At 47.8% G+C, this 24,423-nt stretch overlaps 1 protein-coding gene across 1 annotated transcript; it reads left to right on the plus strand.

Moving 5' to 3' along the window:
* Positions 1–5,591: 5,591 nt before the first annotated feature.
* Positions 5,592–17,107, plus strand: LOC147982561 (uncharacterized). The gene is made up of 4 exons (XM_087516346.1): positions 5,592–6,244; positions 14,791–15,156; positions 15,219–15,957; positions 16,890–17,107. The coding sequence occupies exons 1-4, from the start codon at positions 5,693–5,695 to the stop codon at positions 17,105–17,107; spliced, it is 1,875 nt and encodes a 624-aa protein (XP_087372472.1). The 5' UTR covers positions 5,592–5,692.
* Positions 17,108–24,423: the final 7,316 nt, after the last annotated feature.

The following is a 24,423-nucleotide window of genomic DNA, read 5'->3' on the forward strand; positions in this document are numbered from 1 at the left end:
GAAGTAATCTTATCGGATTGAGTCTTTAAAGATTTGAGAACACTTGATGTATGTCTTGCCGTGCGTATCTGTGATGACAATGGGATACCACGTGATTCACTTGATGTATGTTTTGGTGATCAACTTGCGGGTTCCGCCCATGAACCTATGCATAGGGGTTGGCACACGTTTTCGTCGTGATTCTCCGGTAGAACTTTGGGGCACTCTTTGAGGTCCTTTGTGTTGGTTGAATAGATGAATCTGAGATTGTGTGATGCATATTGTATAATCATGCCCACGGATACTTGAGGTGACATTGGAGTATCTAGGTGAAATTAGGGTTTTGATTGATTTGTGTCTTAAGGTGTTATTCTGGTACGAACTCTAGGGCTGTTTGTGACACTTATAGGAATAGCCCAACGGATTGATTGAAAAGAATAACTTTGAGGTGGTTTCATACCCTACCATAATCTCTTCGTTCATTCTCCGCTATTAGTGACTTTGGAGTGACTCTTTGTTGAATGTTGAGGGATAGTTATGTGATCCAATTATGTTATTATTGTTGAGAGGACTTGCACTAGTGAAAGTATGAACCCTAGGCCTTGTTTCAACGCATTGCAATACCGTTTACGCTCACTTTTATCATTAGTTACCTTGCTGTTTTTATAATTTCAGATTACAAATACCCATATCTACCATTCATATACCACTTGTATCACCATCTCTTCGCCGAACTAGTGCACTTATACAATTTACCATTGTATTGGGTGTGTTGGGGACACAAGAGACTCTTTGTTATTTGGTTGCAGGGTTGCTTGAGAGAGACCATCTTCATCCTACGCCTCCTACGGATTGATAAACCTTAGGTCATCCACTTGAGGGAAATTTGCTATTATCCTACAAACCTCTGCACTTGAAGGCCCAACAATGTTTACAAGAAGAAGGTTGTGTAGTAGACATCAGGATCCTTGCAGGTAGGAAACATCCCTACCGCCAAACAGGCTGGCGGTAGGCTGTACAACCCTACCGTCTCGGTGCCCGGCGGTAGGTGTGGACACGCACAATGTTTCATACTTAGAAATTTTTTGCGGTAGGGCATGCAACCCTACCGCCAGGGGCCTTGACAGTAGGGTGTTATACCCTACCATCATGGACCTTGGCGGTAGCAAAATGGTTAGATCCTGATTTTTTTACAAACTAGGGTCAGATCTCGACTAACTTTCAGAAAAAGGGTCAAAACATGAAATTTAGCTTCACATGTTTATCTTCAGATATATATGGACGAAAGGGATCATTCTTTGGCATTTTGCTGCTAAAGTCTACGCAGATATATAGACGAAAGGAATCATTTTTTGGCACGTATCCATCAGAGAGTCACTGGGTTCGAGTAGCCAGCAACCTAGCTACCAGCAATGGTAGATTCAGAGATTGGCAGTGACCGGTGCTCTAAAAGTAGCTTTTCAGTGTGAGGCTGGAGCACAAATTTTCTGATTGTCTACGAGTACGCTAAGATAGATGCATCCAGCATCTAGCTAGCGGCAATGACAGAGACAATATGACGCTAAGTATAGTACTAGCAAAAGTACCCGTACGTTGCAACGGGAGAAACAAATTATCACTCTTAGCGTCCCATCCATATTACCACTTATTTTATTTGTCCACATTGTCTCTCACGATGTCCACTACATGTAAACGTAAAAACCCAAAGTTCAAATAATGTATAGTTAGAGCATCTCCAGCCGTTGGCCTCCCAGGGGGCGCCTAAAATCGCAGCCTGGGAGTAAGCCGGTGCAAAAAATTGGCCTAGGGCGAGTTGGTCCCCAGCCGCCGGCTCCAGGGCCGCCCCCAGGCGCGATTAAATAAAAAAAGTATAGCAAATTTCGGCACAGTTCGGCGAAGTTCGGCTAAACACGACAAATTTCGACCAACTTGGGCATATATTTGGACAAAATTCGCCGATTTTCATTACAGAGCAAATATATAAACTAATCTAAAAGATACTTGCTGAACACCGAGTAGTCGCCGCCATCCTCGTTGTCGGCCTTCTCCTCCTTGACGCGGGCGCCCCGGATGGACCCGGCGTCGCCATGGCGGACTGGTGGCGGCGATGGCGCGTCGTCGTCGTCGCTGTCGTCGATGACGACGACTCCTCCTTCGTCGTGGCCCCGGCGGCGCTCCGCGAAGCGCTGCAGGGCGCAGCACTGGCGCTCCATCGCCATCTTGAGGAAGTCCTCGCGTGCCCATTCAAGGGCCGCGTCGTCGTCGCGCTCGACCTCACCGTGCTCCGTCTTCACGGCGGCGAGCCCCGGCTCTGCCTTCACCGGCGTGATCCCTGGCTCCGTCTTTGGCTTGACGAAGCACGGAGCAGGAGCCGACCAGGAGGCGCGCCGGCCGCCCTCATTGATGACGATGCCGGCGCGGTGAGTGCGCCGGCCGAGCGGCGACTCCACCGCGGGTTCGGCCTTGACGCCGAGCAGCGCCGGAGGAGTGTGAGGAAGAGCGCGAGGAGGAGGAGGAAGAAGAGGAGGAGCCGAACCTCCTTGGCGCCCATGGTCGGTCGCGTCGGTGGTGCGCCTGGGTGGCCGCCCTCGCCGGGGGGGTACGCCAACGGCGGGTCGTTGCCGCCCTCGAGGTGCATCAGCACGCCCTCGAGTGTGCGGCCGGGGACGCCCCACCACAGGTGGCGCCCCTCGCTGTTCTTCAGGCCGCCAACCACCGCCGCGCCATTGGTGGACGCCAGCCGATGCTGCTGACGGCGCTCAAAGTACGCCGCCCAAGCCGCATGGTTGTCGGCGGCGTACTGGGGGAAGGAGAGTTGGGCGTCGGTGAGGGAGGCGCGCACGACGTCGACCTCCTTGGCGAAGTACCCAGGTTTGGCCACGGCGTCGGGCAACAGGGGAATGGGCACTCCCCCGTTGCTGAGCTTCCAGCCCGTCGGCCCAGCGCGCATGTCCGGCGGCGCCGGGATGTTCGCCTGGAACATGAGCCAAGACTCATGTTCACAAAGCGAGCGGCGGCCGAAGCCGTTGGCCGCCGCCACGTCTCCGGGGAAACGCTCGGCCATCGGGAGGGAAGGGAGAGCGAGGGCTCGACGGCGGCGCTCGGGAGAGGGGGAGCTCGGCGGCGGCTCTCGGGAGAGGCAGAGCTCGACGGCTAGGGCGGCTAGGGCTAGGGCTGGTGTGGCCAGAGGCGAGGGAAGCCGCCGGCTTTATATAGCCGCGTCGCGCCCGTGTGTACACGTGCGAGGGAGGGGAGGCGTCGTCGCCGTCCCGTGACGCGCCGCCCGTGAGGAATCAATGATAAGGCTGACCGGCGGCAGCCTTGCCATTGATTCCCCGCAAGAAACCGAGGCGTGGGGCGGAAGACGACGCGCGGTGTCGCTGACGCGGCGGGCCCGCGGCTCTTTCGCGCCAAAACTGCTCGCCCCGGCGTCCCCGAGCGCCCCCAGCGCGCCGGGTTCGGCCTGGGTCCGCTGGCGCTAATTTCGGCCCATGCCGACGAAAATCGGGCTCCTGGGAGCGCGGCTGGGCTGATTTTTCTGCGCCGGCGCGAAAAAATCGCCTAGGGAGGCCTTTCTGGGGGCGCGGCTGAAGATGCTCTTATAAGTTAGAGCATCTCCCATAATCGCGCCACCGCCACTGACCATCGCCGCCACGCCACCCACCCACCGCGCCAAAGTTCACCGCCACTATTACACCACCACCAAAAACCAATTTTAGAGGAAATTTTCACGAAAACTAAGAAAACAACTCACTCAAATTTAGCACAGATACCCGTGCGTTGCAACGGGAGAAACTTTTGATGTGGATTCAAATTTAGCGAGAATTGTTCAATCTTGTTCATTTCACCAACTTGCTCGATGCGCACCTTCTTCTACTCAACTTTGACAAAGCGCCCGTTCTTCTGCCCAACTGTGACAAATTCTATATCTATATCGATAGAGGAAGGTAAAAAAATTGAAAAAAAATCTAATGCACTCCATATCTTATAAAGTCACAAATATGGTTACTCACCCCGCCAAAAAAGGTTACTTTTCTCTCTAATGATTGTTCTTGTGATAGTGTAAACATAATGTAATTGTCGTCGTGTCTGCCAGAGTTTCACTAAAAGGAAAAGAAAAAAGGAAAATTAGCTAAAATCAGGAACCGAGAAAGAAAATTATGAAACTTAGAAACTTTTGTTCAAAATTGTACAATTAAAAGCTTAATTTTATCTAAAAATCAGATTAATAACAGAAAGTTCAAATATAAAATAAAATGATTTAATGTTGGATTTCCTACTAATTAATTACGTGATATGCATATATATGCTTGCTTTTTAAATAGGAAGGCAATCAGCAACAATAATTATCCCCACGTGCATCTTGCTTTTTTTTAGATCCGCATCTCCGCCTTTAAGTAGGAAAGCAATCAGCCGGCACTAATTAAATCATTGCCTTCCCGTGGAGTCAACTTCTTCATTTGCTTTTTTTTTCTTGGCGTTATTCCTTCCTCTCTTGTCTTTTTAATTACAAATAATCATTATTTCTTAGATTCTCGGGGCAGCTCTGCTTATTTTTCAGGCAATTCATAAGCTAACACATGCACTGGTTTAGCCCAGTTGGTTGCGCACGTTGAGATGAAACTGCAGGCGATGAGTTTGATCCCCATGAAAATCTACTAATTTTTGCTGCTGCTTTTCTACAATCTCGGCCCATATGGAAGGGCAAAGTCGCTGCTCACAATCTCGGCCCATGTGGGAAGAAGCTCATGACGGATAGAAAAACGTAATTTGTTGAATTAAAACCTATGTTTAAAATTCAAACTAAAAGTGTAAATTCACGGCAGGAAGCGTATTGTGACGGTGAACCCGACAAAGCCAATCCGTGCTTTATTATTAGAGAAAGATTTGGGAGTTTCGATTCACAAAAAATAGCTTTTCAGTGTGAGGCTAGAGCACAACTTTTCTGCATTGTCCCCCTCACCATGCACAATTAAGCTAACTACTGACTGATAGTAGTAGAACACGATAAGATTAAACTCCTTCCTGTCGGCATTGTACGACGACGACCGCTTCAGAGCGCCCAGCTCGCCGCCGTGGCCGGCACGGTCGCCGCTCGCCGACTTCTTGGTCTCCACCAGGCTGCCGCTGAAGTACTCCCGCTCCATGCTTGCGCCGACGCCAATGCTGTCCGAGAAGCCGTCTGCCACCGTGCTGCTGCTCAGGTCCGACCGCCCGCGCGGCAGCCTACGCTCCGCCGTGTACCTCGCCCTGCCCGCGCCGCCCGGGCCGTTCTCGCGCTTGGCGGCCGGGGGATGTAACCGCAGGAGATGAGCTGCATGAGCACCGCCGATGCGCGCATCCACCCGCCCGCGATCACGACGTGCTGCGCCAGCTCATCCTCCTCCCGGCGAGCGGCAACGGTGTTCGAGGCTGCTGGAGGAATCTGGTTCCCACTAAAACGTCCAGTAGCAAGGTGCCAAAGCTATATACGACACTTTCAGGTGGGATCGACAAGTCTTACAAGTAAACAAGTGTAAACCGAAATATGTGTTAACATGTATGTATGTAGCGCGCACGTCGCCTCCTAGTTTGTAGGATCTGAACTGACTAACCTGGCGTGCGTACCTTGTCCATGGGGTATATATATGTAACACCGATGTATGTGTGATAATCAACACAAGAGAGCAAGTTTACTCTCCAACTTGGTATCAGCAGTCTCCAGGCCGCCGCCATGTTGGAGCAGCACTCCTCTTCCTCCTCCGCGGCGACTCTCTCCGCCACCTCGTCGCCCTCCCTCTCCGGCACTGCTCCCTCCTCGGCCTCCTCTAGCGCGGGCACCTCCCCGTTCACCTTTGGCACTCTCCCGGCTAACCCTAGCGCCACTGCCCCCGCTTCCTCTCAATTCGCCCCCCTCTTCTCCTCCACCGTGCCGCCGCCGCCGCCCCCGGCCAAGCACCCTATCCTCAACGTCGACCTCACCAACCATATCCGCTTCCTTCTCAATCCCGCCGAGCACAATTATCACAAGTGGAAATCCTTCTTCCTTATGGTTCTGCTTCGTTACGGCGTCATGTATCTCATCGAGCACCCACCCCCACCCAACGCCAATAGCCAGTACCTCGAGCTCGACACCCACGTCGCCCTCGCCATGTATGCCACCCTCTCTGATCAGATCGTCGACCACGTGATCGGCGCCACCACCACTTTCGATCTCTGGTCTCGGATCAGGGACTACTTCCTCGCAAATCGCGCGGCTCGGTACATGATGCTCATGTTGGGGAACGTAGTAATTTCAAAATTTTCCTACGCACACGCAAGATCTTGGTGATGCATAGCAACAAGAAGGGAGAGTGTGATCTACGTACCCTTGTAGACCGACAGCGGAAGCGTTAGCACAACGCGGTTGATGTAGTCGTACGTCTTCAAGGCCCGACCGATCAAGCACCGAAACTACGGCACCTCCGAGTTTTAGCACACGTTCAGCTCGATGACGATCCCCGGACTCCGATCCAGCAAAGCATCGGGGAAGAGTTCCGTCAGCACGACGGCGTGGTGACGATCTTGATGTTCTATCGTCGCAGGGCTTCGCCTAAGCACCGCTACAATATTATCGAGGATTATGGTGGAAGGGGGCACCGCACACGGCTAAGAAAACGATCACGTGGATCAACTTGTGTGTCTAGGGGTGCCCCCTGCCCCCGTATATAAAGGAGCAAGGGGAGGAGGCCGGCCGGCCCCTATAGGCGCGCCAGGAGGAGTCCTCCTCCTAGTAGGAGTAGGACTCCTACTAGGAGGGGAAAGAAGTGGGGAGGGAGAAGGAAAGGGGGGCGCCGCCCCCCTTCTCATAGTCCAATTCGGACCAAGGGGGGGAGGAGGCGCGCGGCCCACCCTCGCGCCCTTCTCTCTCTCCACTAAGGCCCATATGGCCCATTACTACTCCCGGTAGGGTTCCGATAACCCTCCGGCTCTCCGGTTTTCTCCGAAATCACCCGGAACACTTCCGGTGTCCGAATATAGCCGTCCAATATATCAATCTTTATGTCTCGACCATTTCGAGACTCCTCATCATGTCCGTGATCACATCCGGGACTCCGAACTAACTTCGGTACATCAAAACTCATAAACTCATAATATACCTGTCATCGAAACCTTAAGCGTGCGGACCCTACGGGTTCGAGAACAATGTAGACATGACCGAGACACGTCTCCGGTCAATAACCAATAGCGGAACCTGGATGCTCATATTGGCTCCTACATATTCTACGAAGATCTTTATCGGTCAGACCGCATAACAACATACGTTGTTCCCTTTCTCATCGGTATGTTACTTGCCCGAGATTCGATCGTCGGTATCTCAATACCTAGTTCAATCTCGTTACCGGCAAGTCTCTTTACTCGTTTCGTAATACATCATCTTGCAACTAACTCATTAGTTGTAATGCTTGCAAGGCTTATGTGATGTGCATTACCGAGAGGGCCCAGAGATACCTCTCCGACAATCGGAGTGACAAATCCTAATCTCAAAATACGCCAACCCAACATTCACCTTTGGAGACACCTGTAGAGCTCCTTTATAATCACCCAGTTACGTTGTGACGTTTGGTAGCACGCAAAGTGTTCCTCCGGTAAACGGGAGTTGCATAATCTCATAGTCATAGGAACATGTATAAGTCATGAAGAAAGCAATAGCAACATACTAAACGATCGGGTGCTAAGCTAATGGAATGGGTCATGTCAATCACATCATTCTTCTAATAATGTGACCCCGTTGATCAGATGACAACACATGTCTATGGTTAGGAAACATAACCATCTTTGATTAACGAGCTAGTCAAGTAGAGGCATACTAGTGACGTTTAGTTTGTCTATGTATTCACACATGTATTATGTTTCCGGTTAATACAATTCAAGCATGAATAATAAACATTTATCATGAAATAAGGAAATAAATAATAACTTTATTATTGCCTCTAGGGCATATTTCCTTCAGTCTCCCACTTGCACTAGAGTCAATAATCTAGTTCACATCGCCATGTGATCTAACATCAATAATTCACATCTTTATGTGGTTAACACCCATAGTTCACATCGATATCTGACCAACACCCAAAGGGTTTACTAGAGTCAGTAATCTAGTTCACATTGCTATGTGATTAACACCCAAAGAGTACTAAGGTGTGATCATGTTTTGCCTGTGAGAGAAGTTTAGTCAACGGGTCTGCCATATTCAGATCCGTAAGTATTTTTCAATTTTCTATGTCTACAATGCTCTGCACGGAGCTACTTTAGCTAATTGCTCCCACTTTCAATATGTATCCAGATGAAGACTAAGAGTCATCCGGATCAGTGCAAAACTTGTATTGACGTAACCCTTTTACGACGTACCCTTTTTGTCATGTCCATAATCGAGAAACATATCCTTATTTCACTAAGGATAATTTTGACCGCTGTCCAGTGATCTACTCCTAGATCACTATTGTACTCCCTTGCCAAAATTAGTGTAGGGTATACAATAGGTCTGGTACACAGCATGGCATACTTTATAGAACATATGGCCAAGGCATAGGGAATGACTTTCATTCTCATTCTATTTTCTGCCGTGGTCGGGCTTTGGGTCTTACTCAACTTCACACCTTGTAACACAGGCAAGAATTCTTTCTTTGACTGTTCTATTTTGAACTACTTCAAAATCTTGTCAAGGTATGTACTCATTGAAAAAACTTATCAAGCGTCTTGATCTATCTCTATAGATCTTGATGCTCAATATGTAAGCAGCTTCACCGAGGTTTTCTTTGAAAAAATCCTTTCAAACACTCCTTTATGCTTTGCAGAATAATTCTACATTATTTCCGATCAACAATATGTCATACACATATACTTATCAGAAATGCTGTAGTGCTCCCACTCACTTTCTTGTAAATACAGGCTTCACCGCAAGTCTGTATAAAACTATATGCTTTGATCAACTTATCAAAGCATATATTCCAACTCCGAGATGCTTGCACCAGTCCTTAGATGGATCGCTGGAGCTTGCATATTTAGTTAACACCTTTAGGATCGACAAAACCTTCTAGTTGCATCGTATACAACTCTTCTTTAATAAATCTATTAAGGAATGCAGTTTTGTTTATCCATTTGCAAGATTTCATAAAATGCGGCAATTGCTAACATGATTCGGACAGATTTAAGCATAGATACGAGTGAGAAACTCTCATCATAGTCAACACCTTGAACTTGTCGAAAACCTTTTGCGATAATTCTAGCTTTGTAGATAGTAACACTACTATCAGCGTCCGTCTTCCTCTTGAAGATCCATTTATTTTTCTATGGCTTGCCGATCAACGGGCAAATCTATCAAAGTCCATACTTTGTTCTCATACATGGATCATATCTCAGATTTCATGGCCTCAAACCATTTCACGGAATCTGGGCTCATCATCGCTTCTTCATAGTTCGCAAGTTCGTCATGGTCTAGTAACATGACTTCCAGAACAGGATTACCGTACCACTCTGGTGCGGATCTCACTCTGGTTCACCTACGAGATTCGGTAGTAACTTGGTGTGAAGTTACATGATCATCATCATCAGCTTCCTCACTAATTGGTGTAGTAGTCACAAGAACAGATTTCTGTGATGAACTACTTTCCAATAAGGGAGAAGGTACAATTACCTTATCAAGTTTTCTACTTTCCTCCCACTCACTTCTTTCGAGAGAAACTCCTTCTCTGGAAAGGATCCATTCTCAGCAATTAATATCTTGCCTTCGGATCTGTAATAGAAGGTGTACCCAACATTTTCTTTTGGGTATCCTATGAAGACGCACTTCTCCGATTTGGGTTAGAGCTTATCAGGTTGAAACTTTTTCACATAAGCATTGCAACCTCAAACTTTAAGAAATGACAGCTTAGGTTTCTTGCCAAACCATAGTTCATACGGTGTCGTCTCGACGGATTTAGATGGTGCCCAATTTAATGTGAATGCAGCTATCTCTAATGCATAACCCCAAAACGATAGTGGTAGATCGGTAAGAGATATCATAGATCGCACCATATCTAATAAAGTACGGTTATGACGTTCGGACACACCATTATGCTGTGGTGTTCTAGGTGGCGTGAATAGTGAAAGTATTTCACATTGTTTTTAACTGAAGGCCAAACTCATAACTCAAATATTTTACTTCTGCGATCATATCGTAGAAACTTTTATTTTTATTACGATGATTCTCCACTTCACTCTGAAATTCTTTGAACTTTTCAACTGTTTCAGACTTGTGTTTCATTAAGTTGATATACCCATATCTGGTCAAATCATCTGTGAAGGTCAGAAAATAACGATACCCGCCGCGAGCCTTAACAGTCATCGGATCGCATACATCAGTATGTATTATTTCCAATAAGTCAGTTGCTCGCTCCATTGTTCCGGAGAACGGAGTCTTAGTCATCTTTCCCATGAGGCATGGTTCGCAAGCATCAACTGATTCATAATCAAGTGATTCCAAAAATCCATCAGCATGGAGTTTCTTCATGCGCTTTACACCAATATGACCTAAATGGCAGTGTCACAAATAAGTTGCACTATCATTATTAACTTTGCATCTTTTGGTTTCAATATTATGAATATGTGTGTCACTACGATCGAGATCCAACGAACCATTTTCATTGGGTGTATGACCATAGAAGGTTTTATTCATGTAAACAGAACAATAATTTATTCTCTTACTTAAATGAATAACCGTATTGCAATAAACATGATCAAATCATATTCATGCTCAACGCAAACACCAAATAACACTTATTTAGGTTCAACACTAATCCCGAAAGTATAGGGAGTGTGCGATGATGATCATATGAATCTTGGAACCACTTCCAACACACATCGTCACTTCACCCTTAACTAGTCTCTGTTCATTCTGCAACTCCCGTTTCGAGTTACTACTCTTAGCAACTGAACCAGTATCAAATACCGAGGGGGTGCTACGAACACTAGTAAAGTACACATCAGTAATCTGTATATCAAATATACCTTTGTTTATTTTGCCATCCTTCTTATCCGCCAAATACTTGGGGCAGTTCTGCTTCCAGTTACCAGTCCCTTTGTAGTAGAAGCACTTAGTCTCAGGCTTAGGACCAGACTTGCGCTTCTTCACTTGAGCAGCAACTTGCTTGCCGTTCTTCTTGAAGTTCCCCTTCTTCCCTTTGCCCTTTTTCTTGACACTAGTGGTTTCGTCAACCATCAACACTTGATGTTTTTCTTGATTTCTACCTTCGTCGATTTCAGCATCACGAAAAGCTTGGGAATCGTTTCTGTTATCCCTTGCATATTATAGTTCATCACGAAGTTCTACTAACTTGGTGATGGTGACTAGAGAATTCTGTCAATCACTATCTTATCTGGAAGATTAACTCCCACTTGATTCAAGCGATTGTAGTACCCAGACAATCTGAGCACATGCTCACTAGTTGAGCGATTCTCCTCCATCTTTTAGCTATAGAACTTGTTGGAGACTTCATATCTCTCAACTCGAGTATTTTCTTGAAATATTAACTTCAACTCCTGGAACATCTCATATGGTCCATGACGTTTAAAACATCTTTGAAGTCCCGATTCTAAGCCATTAAGCAAGGTGCACTAAACTATCAAGTAGTCATCATATTGAGCTAGCCAAACGTTCATAACGTCTGCATATGCTCCTGCAATAGGTCTGTCACCTAGAGGTGCATCAAGGACATAATTCTTCTGTGCAGCAATGAGGATAAACCTCAGATCACGGATCCAATCCGCATCATTGCTACTAACATCTTTCAACACAATTTTCTGTAGGAACATATCAAAATAAACACAGGAAAGCAACAACGCGAGCTATTGATCTATAACATAATTTGCAAAATACTACCAGGACTAAGTTCATGATAAATTTAAGTTCAATTAATCATATTACTTAAGAACTCCCACTTAGATAGACATCCCTCTAATCCTCTAAGTGATCACGTGATCCAAATCAACTAAACCATGTCCGATCATCACGTGAGATGGAGCAGTTTCATTGGTGAACATCACTATGTTGATCATATCTACTATATGATTCACGCTCGACCTTTCGGTCTCTGTGTTCCGAGGCCATATCTGTATATGCTTGGCTCATCAAGTATAACCTGGGTATTCCGCGTGTGCAACTGTTTTGCACCCGTTGTATTTGAACGTAGAGCCTATCACACCCGATCATCACATGGTGTCTCAGCACAAAGAACTTTCGCAACGGTGCATACTCAGGGAGAACACTTCTTGATAATTAGTGAGAGATCATCTTAAAATGCTACCCTCAAACTAAGCAAAAAAATAAGATGTATAAAAGATAAACATCATATGCAATCAAAATATGTGACATGATATGGCCATCATCATCTTGCTCCTTTGATCTCCATCTCCAAAGTACTGTCATGATCTATATCGTCACCGGCATGACACCATGATCTCCATCATCTTGATCTATATCAATGTGTCGTCACGTGGTCGTCTCGCCAGCAATTGCTCTTGCAACTATTGCTATCGCATAGCGATAAAGTTAAGCAATTATTGGACGCTTGCATCTTATGCAATAGATAGACAACCATAAGGATTTTGCCGGTTGCTGATAACTTCAACAAAACATGATCATCTCATACAACAACTTATATCTCATCACGTCTTGACCATATCACATCACAACATGCCCTGCAAAAACAAGTTAGACGTCCTCTACTTTGTTGTTGCAAGTTTTACGTGGCTGCTATGGGCTTAAGCAAGAACCAATCTTACCTACGCATCAAAACCACAACGATAGTTTGTCAAGTTGGTGCTGTTTTAACCTTTGTAAGGACCGGGCGTAGCCACACTCGGTTCAACTAAAGTTGGAGAAACTGACATCCGCTAGCCACCTTTGTGCAAAGCGCGTTGGGAGAACCGGTCTCGCGTAAGCGTACGCGTAATGTCGGTCCGGGCCGCATCGTCCAACAATACCGCCGAACCAAAGTATGACATGCTGGTAAGTAGTATGACTTATATCGCCCACAACTCACTTGTGTTCTACTCGTGCATATAACATCAACACATAAAACCTAGGCTCTGATACCACTATTGGGGAACGTAGTAATTTCAAAAATTTCCTACACACACACAAGATCATGGTGATGCATAGGAACGAGAAGGGAGAGTGTGATCTACGTACCCTTGTAGACCGACAGCGGAAGCGTTAGCACAACGCGGTTGATGTAGTCGTACGTCTTCACAGCCCGACCGATCAAGCACCGAAACTACGGCACCTCCGAGTTTTAGCACACGTTCAGCTCGATGACGATCCCCGGACTCCGATCCAGCAAAGCGTCGGGGAAGAGTTCCGTCAGCACAACGGCGTGGTGACGATCTTGATGTGCTATCGTCGCAGGGCTTCGCCTAAGCACCGCTACAATATTATCGAGGATTATGGTGGAAGGGGGCACCGCACACGGCTAAGAAAACGATCACGTGGATCAACTTGTGTGTCTAGGGGTGCCCCCTGCCCCCGTATATAAAGGAGCAAGGGGAGGAGGCCGGCCGGCCCCTATAGGCGCGCCAGGAGGAGTCCTCCTCCTAGTAGGAGTAGGACTCCTACTAGGAGGGGGAAAGAAGTGGGGAGGGAGAAGGAAAGGGGGGCGCCGCCCCCCTTCTCCTAGTCCAATTCGGACCAAGGGGGAAGGAGGCACGCGGCCCACCCTCGCGCCCTTCTCTCTCTGCACTAAGGCCCATATGGCCCATTACTACTCCCGGTAGGGTTCCGGTAACCCTCCGGCTCTCCAGTTTTCTCCGAAATCACCCGGAACACTTCCGGTGTTTGAATATAGCCGTCCAATATATCAATCTTTATGTCTCGACCATTTCGAGACTCCCCGTTATGTCCGTGATCACATCCGGGACTCCGAACTAACTTCGGTACATCAAAACTCATAAACTCATAATATAACTGTCATCGAAACCTTAAGCGTGCGGACCCTACGGGTTCGAGAACAATGTAGACATGACCGAGACATGTCTCCGGTCAATAACCAATAGCGGAACCTGGATGCTCATATTGGCTCCCACATATTCTAAGAAGATCTTTATCGGTCAGACCGCATAACAACATACGTTGTTCCCTTTGTCATCGGTATGTTACTTGCCCGAGATTCGATCGTCGGTATCTCAATACCTAGTTCAATCTCGTTACCGGCAAGTCTCTTTACTCGTTTCGTAATACATCATCTCGCAACCAACTCATTAGTTGCAATGCTTGCTAGGCTTATGTGATGTGCATTACCGAGAGGGCCCAGAGATACCTCTCCGACAATCGGAGTGACAAATCCTAATCTCGAAATACGCCAACCCAACATTTACCTTTGGAGACACCTGTAGAGCTCCTTTATAATCCCCCAGTTACGTTGTGACGTTTGGTAGCACACAAAGTGTTCCTCCGGCAAACGGGAGTTGCATAATCTCATAGTCATAGGAACATGTATAAGTCATGAAGAAAGCAATAGCAACATACTAAACGATCGGGTGCTAAGCTAATGGAATGGGTCATGTCAATCACATCATTCTTATAATAATGTGATCCCGTTGATCAGTTGACAACACATGTCTATGGTTAGGAAACATAACCATCTTTGATTAACGAGCTAGTCAAGTAGAGGCATACTAGTGATGTTTAGTTTGTCTATGTATTCACACATGTATTATGTTTCCGGTTAATACAATTCTAGCATGAATAATAAACATTTATCATGAAATAAGGAAATAAATAATAACTTTATTATTGCCTCTAGGGCATATTTCCTTCAGCTCAATCGTCAGTATCGCAACCTCAAGCAGGGCGACCTCTCCGTCGATAAATACGCGCGCCGCATGAAGCTGCTCACCGCGGGCCTCGCCGACATCGACCATGCGGTCTCCGAGGTGGATCTGACCACTCAGTTCCTCCACGGCATCGACGGCCGCCTTGACACGATCCGGGTCGTGCTGGGGGACACGGTTCCCTTGCCCCCATTTGAGACCGTGTTCTCGCGCCTGAAGCTCGCCAAAGAAAACCTCGCTCAGCGCACCGCCGACGCACCGGCCACGGTCCTCGCCGTCCATGGGCTCGATGGGCCACCCGGTGGCTCCGGATCCAACAGTGGTGGCAGCTCCTCTTGTCGACCGGGTGATCGGATCGTCCCCTGGACCGCATCCCTGATCGGGCGCCTGGGCGCGACTACAACAACCGCAGCGACGCTGGTGACCGCGGTGGTGACCGCGGTGGTGATCGCGGCGGTGACCGTGGACGCGGCCTTGGCCGTGGCAGTCGCAACGGCCAACAAGGTCGTGGTGGTTCCTCTCCCGCGCCGTTCAATCCCTACATGGGGTTCTTCGCCCCGTACGGCATGGCCATCCCTCCACCGCGCCCTGGCTGGGTGCCCCCGAACACCGTCGGTGTCCTCGGCCCCCGTCCGGGCTCCCATGCTCAGGCGTACCCGATGCAGTACTCCCCCTACCAGCAACCGTCTTGGGATCACCTGGCTCTCCTTCACGCCGCCTACAGCAACCATGGCTTCACCAACACCGCGCCGTCCAACGAGTGGTACCTCGACAGTGGCGCCTCCAACCACGTTACCGGCAACCTTGGTAACCTCAGCCACTCGAATTCTTCTGTACAGCGTAAATTCTCTAGCCTTGTTGTAGGCAATGGCCATCACCTTCCCATTCATGCCACCGGCTCCACCTCCCTCCCTCCCCACAATTTCCAACTGCGCAACATCCTTTTCTCCCCTTCCGTCACTACTAGCCTCATCTCTGTTAGCCAATTTACCAAAGATAATTTTTGTTACGTCGAATTTTACCCATTTGGCTTTCTTGTGAAGGATCTTCGCACACGGAGGGTAATCCTGATCTCCTCTAGCTCCGGCGACCTCTACCCGTTCTTCGGCAATAACACGACGTGGTGCACTGCCCTCTCCGCCACGACCTCCGATGGTGACATGTGGCATCGTCGCCTCGGCCATCCAAGCACCCAATCATTCCATGCCATTACTAGTAGTTTTCCCTTTCAATGTAATAAGCCATACACTGGCCCTTGTAATGCTTGCCAACTAGGGCACCAACCTCGACTACCTTTATTCTCCTCTACTAGCCGCACCAATGCTCCTTTCGAGCTCATTCATTGTGATCTGTGGACCTCTCCGGTCGTGAGTTTTTCTGGCTATGAATATTACTTGGTTGTTCTTGACGATTATTCTCACTTCTCTTGGTCCTTTCCATTACGGCGCAAATCGGACACGTCCATTACTCTCCAACGTTTCTTTGCTCATGTACGCACCCAATACAACATTGTCATTAAGGCCCTCCAATGCGATAATGGTGGTGAGTTCATTAACTCCACCCTCCGTTCCTTCTTCTCTACCCATGGCATTTCCTACTGTTTCTCGTGCCCACACACCTCCCCTCAAAATGGCAAGGCCGAACGACTCCTCCGCACTACAAATGACGTCGTGCGTACCCTCATGTTCCAAGCCAACCTCACCCCGTTGTTTTGGGTGGAGGCCCTTCACACGGCCACATACCTCCTCAATCGCCGCCCCTCACGTACCATTCATAGGCCATACACCTTACTATCGCCTCCACGGCATCCACCCCACCTACGACCACCTTCGAGTTTTCGGTTGCCTTTGTTTCCCTAACCTATACGCCACATCTTCACACAAACTTGCCCCCCGGTCTACTCGTTGCGTCTTCTTAGGCTACCCACTTGAGCACAAAGGCTACCGCTGCTACTACTTAGAATCGCGCCGCGTCATCGTTTCACGTCACGTTGTTTTCGATGAGACCATTTTCCCTACATCTCTCCCACACCACCAACCAGCTCGCCACCAGCCACAAACGATCCCAACCACCAAATCTCGCTACAGCCGCGTCCTCCCGATCCCCATGCACCAGCTGGGCCCCGCCACCTGTGCACACCCGCCACACCGAGCGATCCGCCAATCGCGTCGCCCTGCACACCGGCCACCCAATCCACCCGCTCCACGCGCTCCACCCCCACGCGCTCCACCAGCCCGACCGAATCTTCCTCACCTCCCGCGCCGTCCCCACCTGCTGGCCCGCAGCGCACTACCTCCGACCATAGCCCTGCCAACCAATCTACCTCGGATCGCGCGTCCACCTCGTCCACTTCTCCTCTGACCGGATCCCCCTCGAATCACGCGCCCAGCTCCGGCCCCAGAGGATCAAACCCAACCTACCACACCCCGCCACGTCATCCTTCCCATGCAATCTCGATTCAACCCCCTGTCAACGTGCATAAAATGTGCACACGCGCCAAATCTGGCTTCTGTCAACCCAAGCGCCTCTTCCTCGCCACCCAAACGGCTTCCCCCATCTCACCCATCCCCGCCACATATCGCTCAGCCCTCTGAGACCCTCATTGGCTACATGGAATGCAAGATGAATTTAGCGCTTTAATCAAGAACTCGACTTGGTCTTTGGTTCCCAAACCTGCAGGTGTTAATGTGGTCACTGGCAAATGGATATACCACCACAAGTTCAATCCTGACGGCTCCTTGGCACGGTACAAAGCTCGGTGGGTTGTTCGGGGTTTCACTCAAAAGGAAGGCGTGGACTACGAGGAGACTTTCATCCCGGTGGTGAAACCGGCCACGATCCATGTGGTTCTCAGCCTCGCCACCTCTGGTTCTTGGCCCATACATCAACTTGATGTCAAGAACGCATTTCTTCATGGCGAACTCAAGGAGACAGTCTATTGTGCACAACCATCCGACTTCATCATCGACCCCTCTCACCCGGATCATGTTTGTCTCCTCCGTAAGTCTCTCTACGGCTTGAAACAAGCCCCCCCCCCCCCCGCACGTGGTTTCATCCCTTCAAGTCCTTCCTCTTATCCCTTGGTTTTCATGCATCCAAAAGCGACTCCTCACTTTTCATTATGTCTCACGGGTCCTCCATTGCTTATCTACTCGTCTACGTTGATGACATAATTCTCACCGCAAGCACACCGCATGTTCTTCACTCCATCATCCACTCCCTCAAAGCAAAATTTTCCATGACAGACCTCGGCGAGCTTCATCACTTCCTCGGCATTAATGTCACACCCAACCGATCCGGTCTCTTCTTGAGTCAGCAACAATATACATTAAAGGTTTTGGATCGCGCCCATATGCTCAACTGCAAACCCGTGTCCACCCCGATTGACACCACCGCCAAACTCTCTGCTACCGATGGCCCGCCTCCTTTCCAACCCAACCAACTATCGCAGCATTGCCGGTGCCTTGCAATACCTCACCCTAACCCGTCCGGACATATCATATGCGGTGCAACAGATTTGCCTTTTCATGCATCAACCAAGGGATACTCACATGCAACTCATCAAGCGTGTTCTTCGCTATCTCCGGGGTACCACCCACTTTGGACTTCAGCTCTACAAGTCCCCCTCTCTCAATCTCGTGGCCTATACCGACGCCGATTGGGCGGGTTGCCCTGATACGAGAAAATCCACGTCGGGGTTCTGTGTCTTTCTCGGCAACAGCTTGATGTCCTGGTCCTCCAAACGCCAGCCCACCGTTTCCCGCTCCAGCGCTGAGGCTGAATACCATGGCATCGCAAACTGCGTTGCAGAATCTTGTTGGGTCCGTCAGCTTCTCCACGAACTACGGCGCCCTCCTTCTCGAGCCACCATTGTATATTGTGACAACATCAGTGCATCTTACCTCTCTTCTAATCCAGTTCAGCATCAGCGCACTAAACATATAGAGATTGATCTTCACTTCGTCCGTGATCGCGTGGCACTCGGCGAAGTGCGGGTTCTCCATGTTCCGTCCAGTTCTCAGTTTGCAGACTTGTTCACCAAGGGGCTTCCTTCATAGGTCTTCACTGAGTTTCGATCCAGCTTGAACGTCCTCCCACACGGTGTTCCAGCTGAGGGGGGGTGTTAACATGTATGTATGTAGCGCGCACGTCGCCTCCTAGTTTGTAGGATCTGAACTGACTACCCCGGCCTGCGTGCCTTGTCCATGGAGTGTATATATGTAACACTGATGTATGTGTGATAATCAACACAAGAGAGCAAGTTTACTCTCCAACTATATGCGACGGTGATGTTAAAGCTGAAGGTAAAGTGTGGTGTAAGAAGTGACAATACGTTATCTTTGGGAATAGTCAAGTGTTATACACAGTTAAAAGAGATGAATTTATCACCTAGACTGCCTAGTACAAGGAACCTAAACGAAACATTACATAATATTCAACCAGTTCAAGTTACATGCATAATTGTGATTCATGCATAATTGTGAAGCTATCATTAAACCTTGGGATCTATGCAGATTCTCTCATCTTACAATTATCACAATGTGTGAAGATCTCAAGGTATATTCATGGTTCTCCAGATCATGTGAACACTCACCTTTGCATGTGGAAAACCCACTATTACATATTCTAAGCCATGCCACTTGAAATCAGAACAGAGAAATTTCTTAATATCTTGCGGGATATGTCCTATCGACAACCTACATATGGATTCAATATCAGGAGACACAAAGCTTGCTGCTACTTTGTTTCTGTCCCAATCTTCATGCCCTAGATCAATTGTTTCTTTCATTAAATTTACATTAGCTTGATATAGAAGAACCATTGGTTTAGATGTTTAGTTATGTTCTATCCATGGATCGTCCCACACTTTGGTGTTTGAACCATCACCTATGCGTTTGATTAATCCGCACTTCAGAGCCTCACGTACATGCAAGATAGCCCGCCAAGTGTGGGAGGCATTCTTCTATTTCCCACTAACATACATTCAGAATCATGGTAATATCTGCCCTTCAGCACCCTTGCACATAATGAATCTAGTTTTGTGATCAATCGCCAGCCTTGTTTAGCAAGCATGGCCTGGTTAAATAAGAGGAAGTCATGGAATCCCATGCCTCCTTCCCCCTTCGGAATAGCCACTTCTTCCCACATTGTCCAGTGCATTTTCCTCTTCTTTTCATCTCCTCCCCACTAGAAATGAGCAATGGCCCCTGTGAGCTTCTTGTAGCATTTCTTCGAGAGGAGAACGAAAATCATGGAGTAACTAGGAAAATCTTCACAGATTGATATAATTAGGACCTCCCTTCCGGCACTACTAAGCATGCGGGGTATCCCACCATTAACAAGTTTCTTGGTTTTTGCTATGATATGTTCAAATTCAGAATTAGTGGCCCCTTGAATATAAGCATGCTGATGAATCCTTCGGCACATAAGAGGAAGAGATAGGGGAGGTTGGGTCTGCTTGTCGGATGCCTCTTGTAGGTTTAAACTGCTCAGAGAAGACTCCATTCACCATAACTAAGAAGGTGACTGATTCAACACATGTCATAACCTTGCTCACCCAAGCATTTGCAAAGCCAAGCTTAGTCATTACAGCTCACTTGACCCGGTCATACGCTTTTGTCATATCTAACTTGATAGAACAAGCTCCAGATTTACCTCTTTTCCTCATAAGATATTGAAAGGTACAAATGCACTTTGCTCCTCTGAGATTATCTCTTCCAACACCTGTCTAAGACGAAGAACGAGAACCTTCGAGGCTATCTTATACACCACAAAACATTACGCAGAGCAATTGGCCTAAATTGTGTTAGGTCCTGAGGTGTTTTTATTTCTGGAATCACCCTTTGAAGAAGTTCCGGGTCGCATCACAAACCACTCTTTTAAGTATCCTGCTGAAACCTATTGTGAAACTGTCCGGCACCAAAACTGGTTGTAGATGCTCTAATTGGAAATGTTCACATTTTGAGTTGATGTGTTGTTTCCACGGAAATGTTCACATACTTCAAGTACGTTGCACACGTCACATGCTGCATGACCCCCTTCTATTATTATATAGCGCGCATGTGAGCGACCGATCGAGTAGGTCCAAGCAAGGAATGACAAGAGAAGCTGGTGGGGATGGATGCAACTTCCTTTTGAGCAAGTGAAAGCACAAACAAAGCCAAACGTCGCATGTGCCACGTTGTTCGGTTCGGTTCGGACATGCTTTCTAGTAGTAGTACACCTTGATCCAAGTGAGTTTGAAGTTGACAGACCTATGCAAGCTACTCGGGGAACGGAAAGATGATGCTAAAATGAGTAAATTAACAAGGGAGGTGCGTGTCGTAGCAAGACATTCATTCAGTCTGGAGTGCACACGCTTCCATCCACAATTTGATGCTACAATTGAATCATCATCAGTCACAACTCAAAAAGTAAGATTTGGTGACGCCTGACGGATGGAGCAAGGCGATATCGAGGACTGACTGACCGACTATGCACTATGATGTAGCTACGCCGGCAGCAACGCGCGTGGTCCTGCCCCTGCTCTGCATCCCAAAGGAATTGGAATTGTGCCCCAGCCAGAGCAGAGCACATGGTTATCTTCAGATAGATGGAAGAAAAGAATCATTCTTCGGCATTTTGTTGCCAAAGCCTACATATCCACCTATCCATCAGGCACATGGTTATCTTCAGCAGAGAGTCACCTAGATCAAGTAGCTATTAGCGCATATACAATGCATAGCCTCAGGGTGATGCCTCATATGCCATGTAGAATCGGGGTTATCTTTAGTAAAGAGTCACCTAGATCGAGTAGCTATTAGGGCATGTACAATGCATAGCCCCAAGGTGATGCCTCATATGCCATGTAGGATCGGATAACAAATAAAGTAGGCACATAGTTATCCTCTGCGAGAAGCGGGTGCTTGAAAAGAAAAGGTGTGGTCCGGTGTCAAAAGCTAAAAAATTGGGGTGAAAAATAAAGATGCATGTGTACTAGAGTTTTTATTTTCTATTTCTTGTTGAGGCCCATCAATGGTAACTTGCATTGAGGAGAAAAAATAAATCTAGATGCCTCAAATTACTTTTTATCATGGGCATCTGTATCCATATGTCACCATTGTACATGCCCTTAGCAATGGCGGATTCTGAGATTGGCAGTGACAAGATGGTCCTAAGTACATCTCCAAAAGTAGCTTTTCAGTGTGAGGCTAGAGCACAAATTTTCTGAATTGTCTACGTAGTGTATGCCCATTGGGATCGAGCATCTAGCAGCAATGACAGATTGACAGAGACAATATGGCGCTAAGTATTACTCCCTTCGTTCCAAAATAGATGACCCAATTTTATACACATAAAAGTCGCGTTTGGATGTGATGCTAGACAACCACTTTTCTGCATTGTCCCCCTCACCATGCACAATTAAGCTCACTACTGCTAGTACAAGATAAGATAATCTCTCTAAATAAATAGTTGTACTTCGTTACAATCTCTCAGCTATAGTTGTATTTTGTACACCTCAATCGAAGATACACGAGCACGAGTATGATTTTACCTTGTAAGGAGGGCCTGAACCTGAGTAGATTGTCTTTTTTTTTCTCCCTCCAACCTAATCACCGCGCCAGGATATAGAAGAATGCTTTATTGAAAACAAAGGACACATAAGAATGGAGGAAAGAGTTTCCCTTGGCTATATTCTTCTAGTGTATACAATGCAAGCAAGCTAGAGGTCCAATGGTGAAGGGACGGGGGTGCATCGATCGATTGTTCTCTTTGCTGCACACCAAGCGGCCAAATTTCGTGTTTTGACCCTTTTCCGATAGAAATTCAGGATCTAATCCCGGACAGAAAAAAATTCGGGATTTGACCCTTTTGCTACCGCCAGGGGCCCTGGCGGTAGGTTTAGACAGCCTACCGCCAGGTCCTCTGACGGTAGGGTCCAACAGAGGGGGACGGCGGCCGTTTGCCTGTGCTGACGTGGGTAAGTACCCTACCGCCGCCCCCCTGGCGGTAGGCTGTCTAACCCTACCGCCAGGGCCCCTGGCGGTAGGGTGTGGTGAAGGAAATATGCCCTAGAGGCAATAATAAAGTTATTATTTATTTTCTTATTTCATGATAAATGTTTATTATTCATGCTAGAATTGTATTAACCGGAAACATAATACATGTGTGAATACATAGACAAACAAAGTGTCACTAGTATGCCTCTACTTGACTAGCTCGTTAATCAAAGATGGTTATGTTTCCTAACCATAGACATGTGTTGTCATTTGATTAACGGGATCGCATCATTAGGAGAATGATGTGATTGACATGACCCATTCCATTAGCTTAGCACCTGATCGTTTAGTATGTTGCTATTGCTTTCTTCATGACTTATACATGTTCCTATGACTATGAGATTATGCAACTCCCGTTTGTCGGAGGAACACTTTGTGTGCTACCAAACGTCACAACGTAACTGGGTGATTATAAAGGAGCTCTACAGGTGTCTCCAAAGGTAAATGTTGGGTTGGCGTATTTCGAGATTAGGATTTGTCACTCCGATTGTCGGAGAGGTATCTCTGGGCCCTCTCGGTAATGCACATCACATAAGTCTTGCAAGCATTGCAACTAATGAGTTAGTTGCAAGATGATGTATTATGAAACGAGTAAAGAGACTTGCCGGTAACGAGATTGAACTAGGTATTGAGATACCGACGATCGAATCTCGGGCAAAGTAGCATACCGATGACAAAGGGAACAACGTATGTTGTTATGCGGTCTGACCGATAAAGATCTTCGTAGAATATGTGGGAGCCAATATGAGCATCCAGGTTCCGCTATTGGTTATTGACCGGAGACGTGTCTTGGTCATATCTACATTGTTCTCGAACCCGTAGGGTCCGCATGCTTAAGGTTTCGATGACAGTTATATTATGAGTTTATGAGTTTTGATGTATCGAAGGAGTTCGGAGTCCCGGATGAGATCAGGGACATGACGAGGAGTCTCGAAATGGTCGAGACGTAAAGATTGATATATTGGACGACTATATTCAGACATCGGAAAGGTTCCGAGTGATTCGGGTATTTTCGGAGGTACCGGGGAGTTACGGGAATACGAGGAAGAAGCAATGGGCCTTAATGGGCCTTAGTGGGAAGGACCAGGAGGTGGCGTGCGCCCCTCCCAAGCCCAGTCCGAATTGGACAAGGGGTTTGGGGCGCGGCCCCTCTCTCCCTTCCTTCCCCTCTTCCCCCCTTTCCCCCCTTCTCCTAGTTGGACTAGGAAAGGTGGAAACCTACTCCAACTAGGAGTAGGAATCCTACTCCTCCTTGGCGCGCCCACAAGGGCCGGCCGGCCTCCCCCTTGCTCCTTTATATACGGGGGCAGGGGCACCCCAAAGAGACACAAGTTGATCCATGTGATCATATTCTTAGCCGTGTGCGGTGCCCCCTTCCACCATAATCCTCGATAATATTGTAGCGGTGCTTATGCGAAGCCCTGCGACGGTAGTACATCAAGATCGTCACCACGCCGTCGTGCTGACGGAACTCTTCCCTGACACTTTGCTGGATCGGAATCCGGGGATCGTCATCGAGGTGAACGTGTGCTAAAACTCGGAGGTGCCGTAGTTTCGGTGCTTGATCGGTCGGGCCGTGAAG

The sequence above is a fragment of the Triticum urartu genome, chromosome 3A (genome assembly GCF_056163025.1).
Source record: "Triticum urartu cultivar PI428250 chromosome 3A, HENAU_Tu73, whole genome shotgun sequence".
NCBI classification, from domain to species: Eukaryota; Viridiplantae; Streptophyta; class Magnoliopsida; order Poales; family Poaceae; genus Triticum; species Triticum urartu.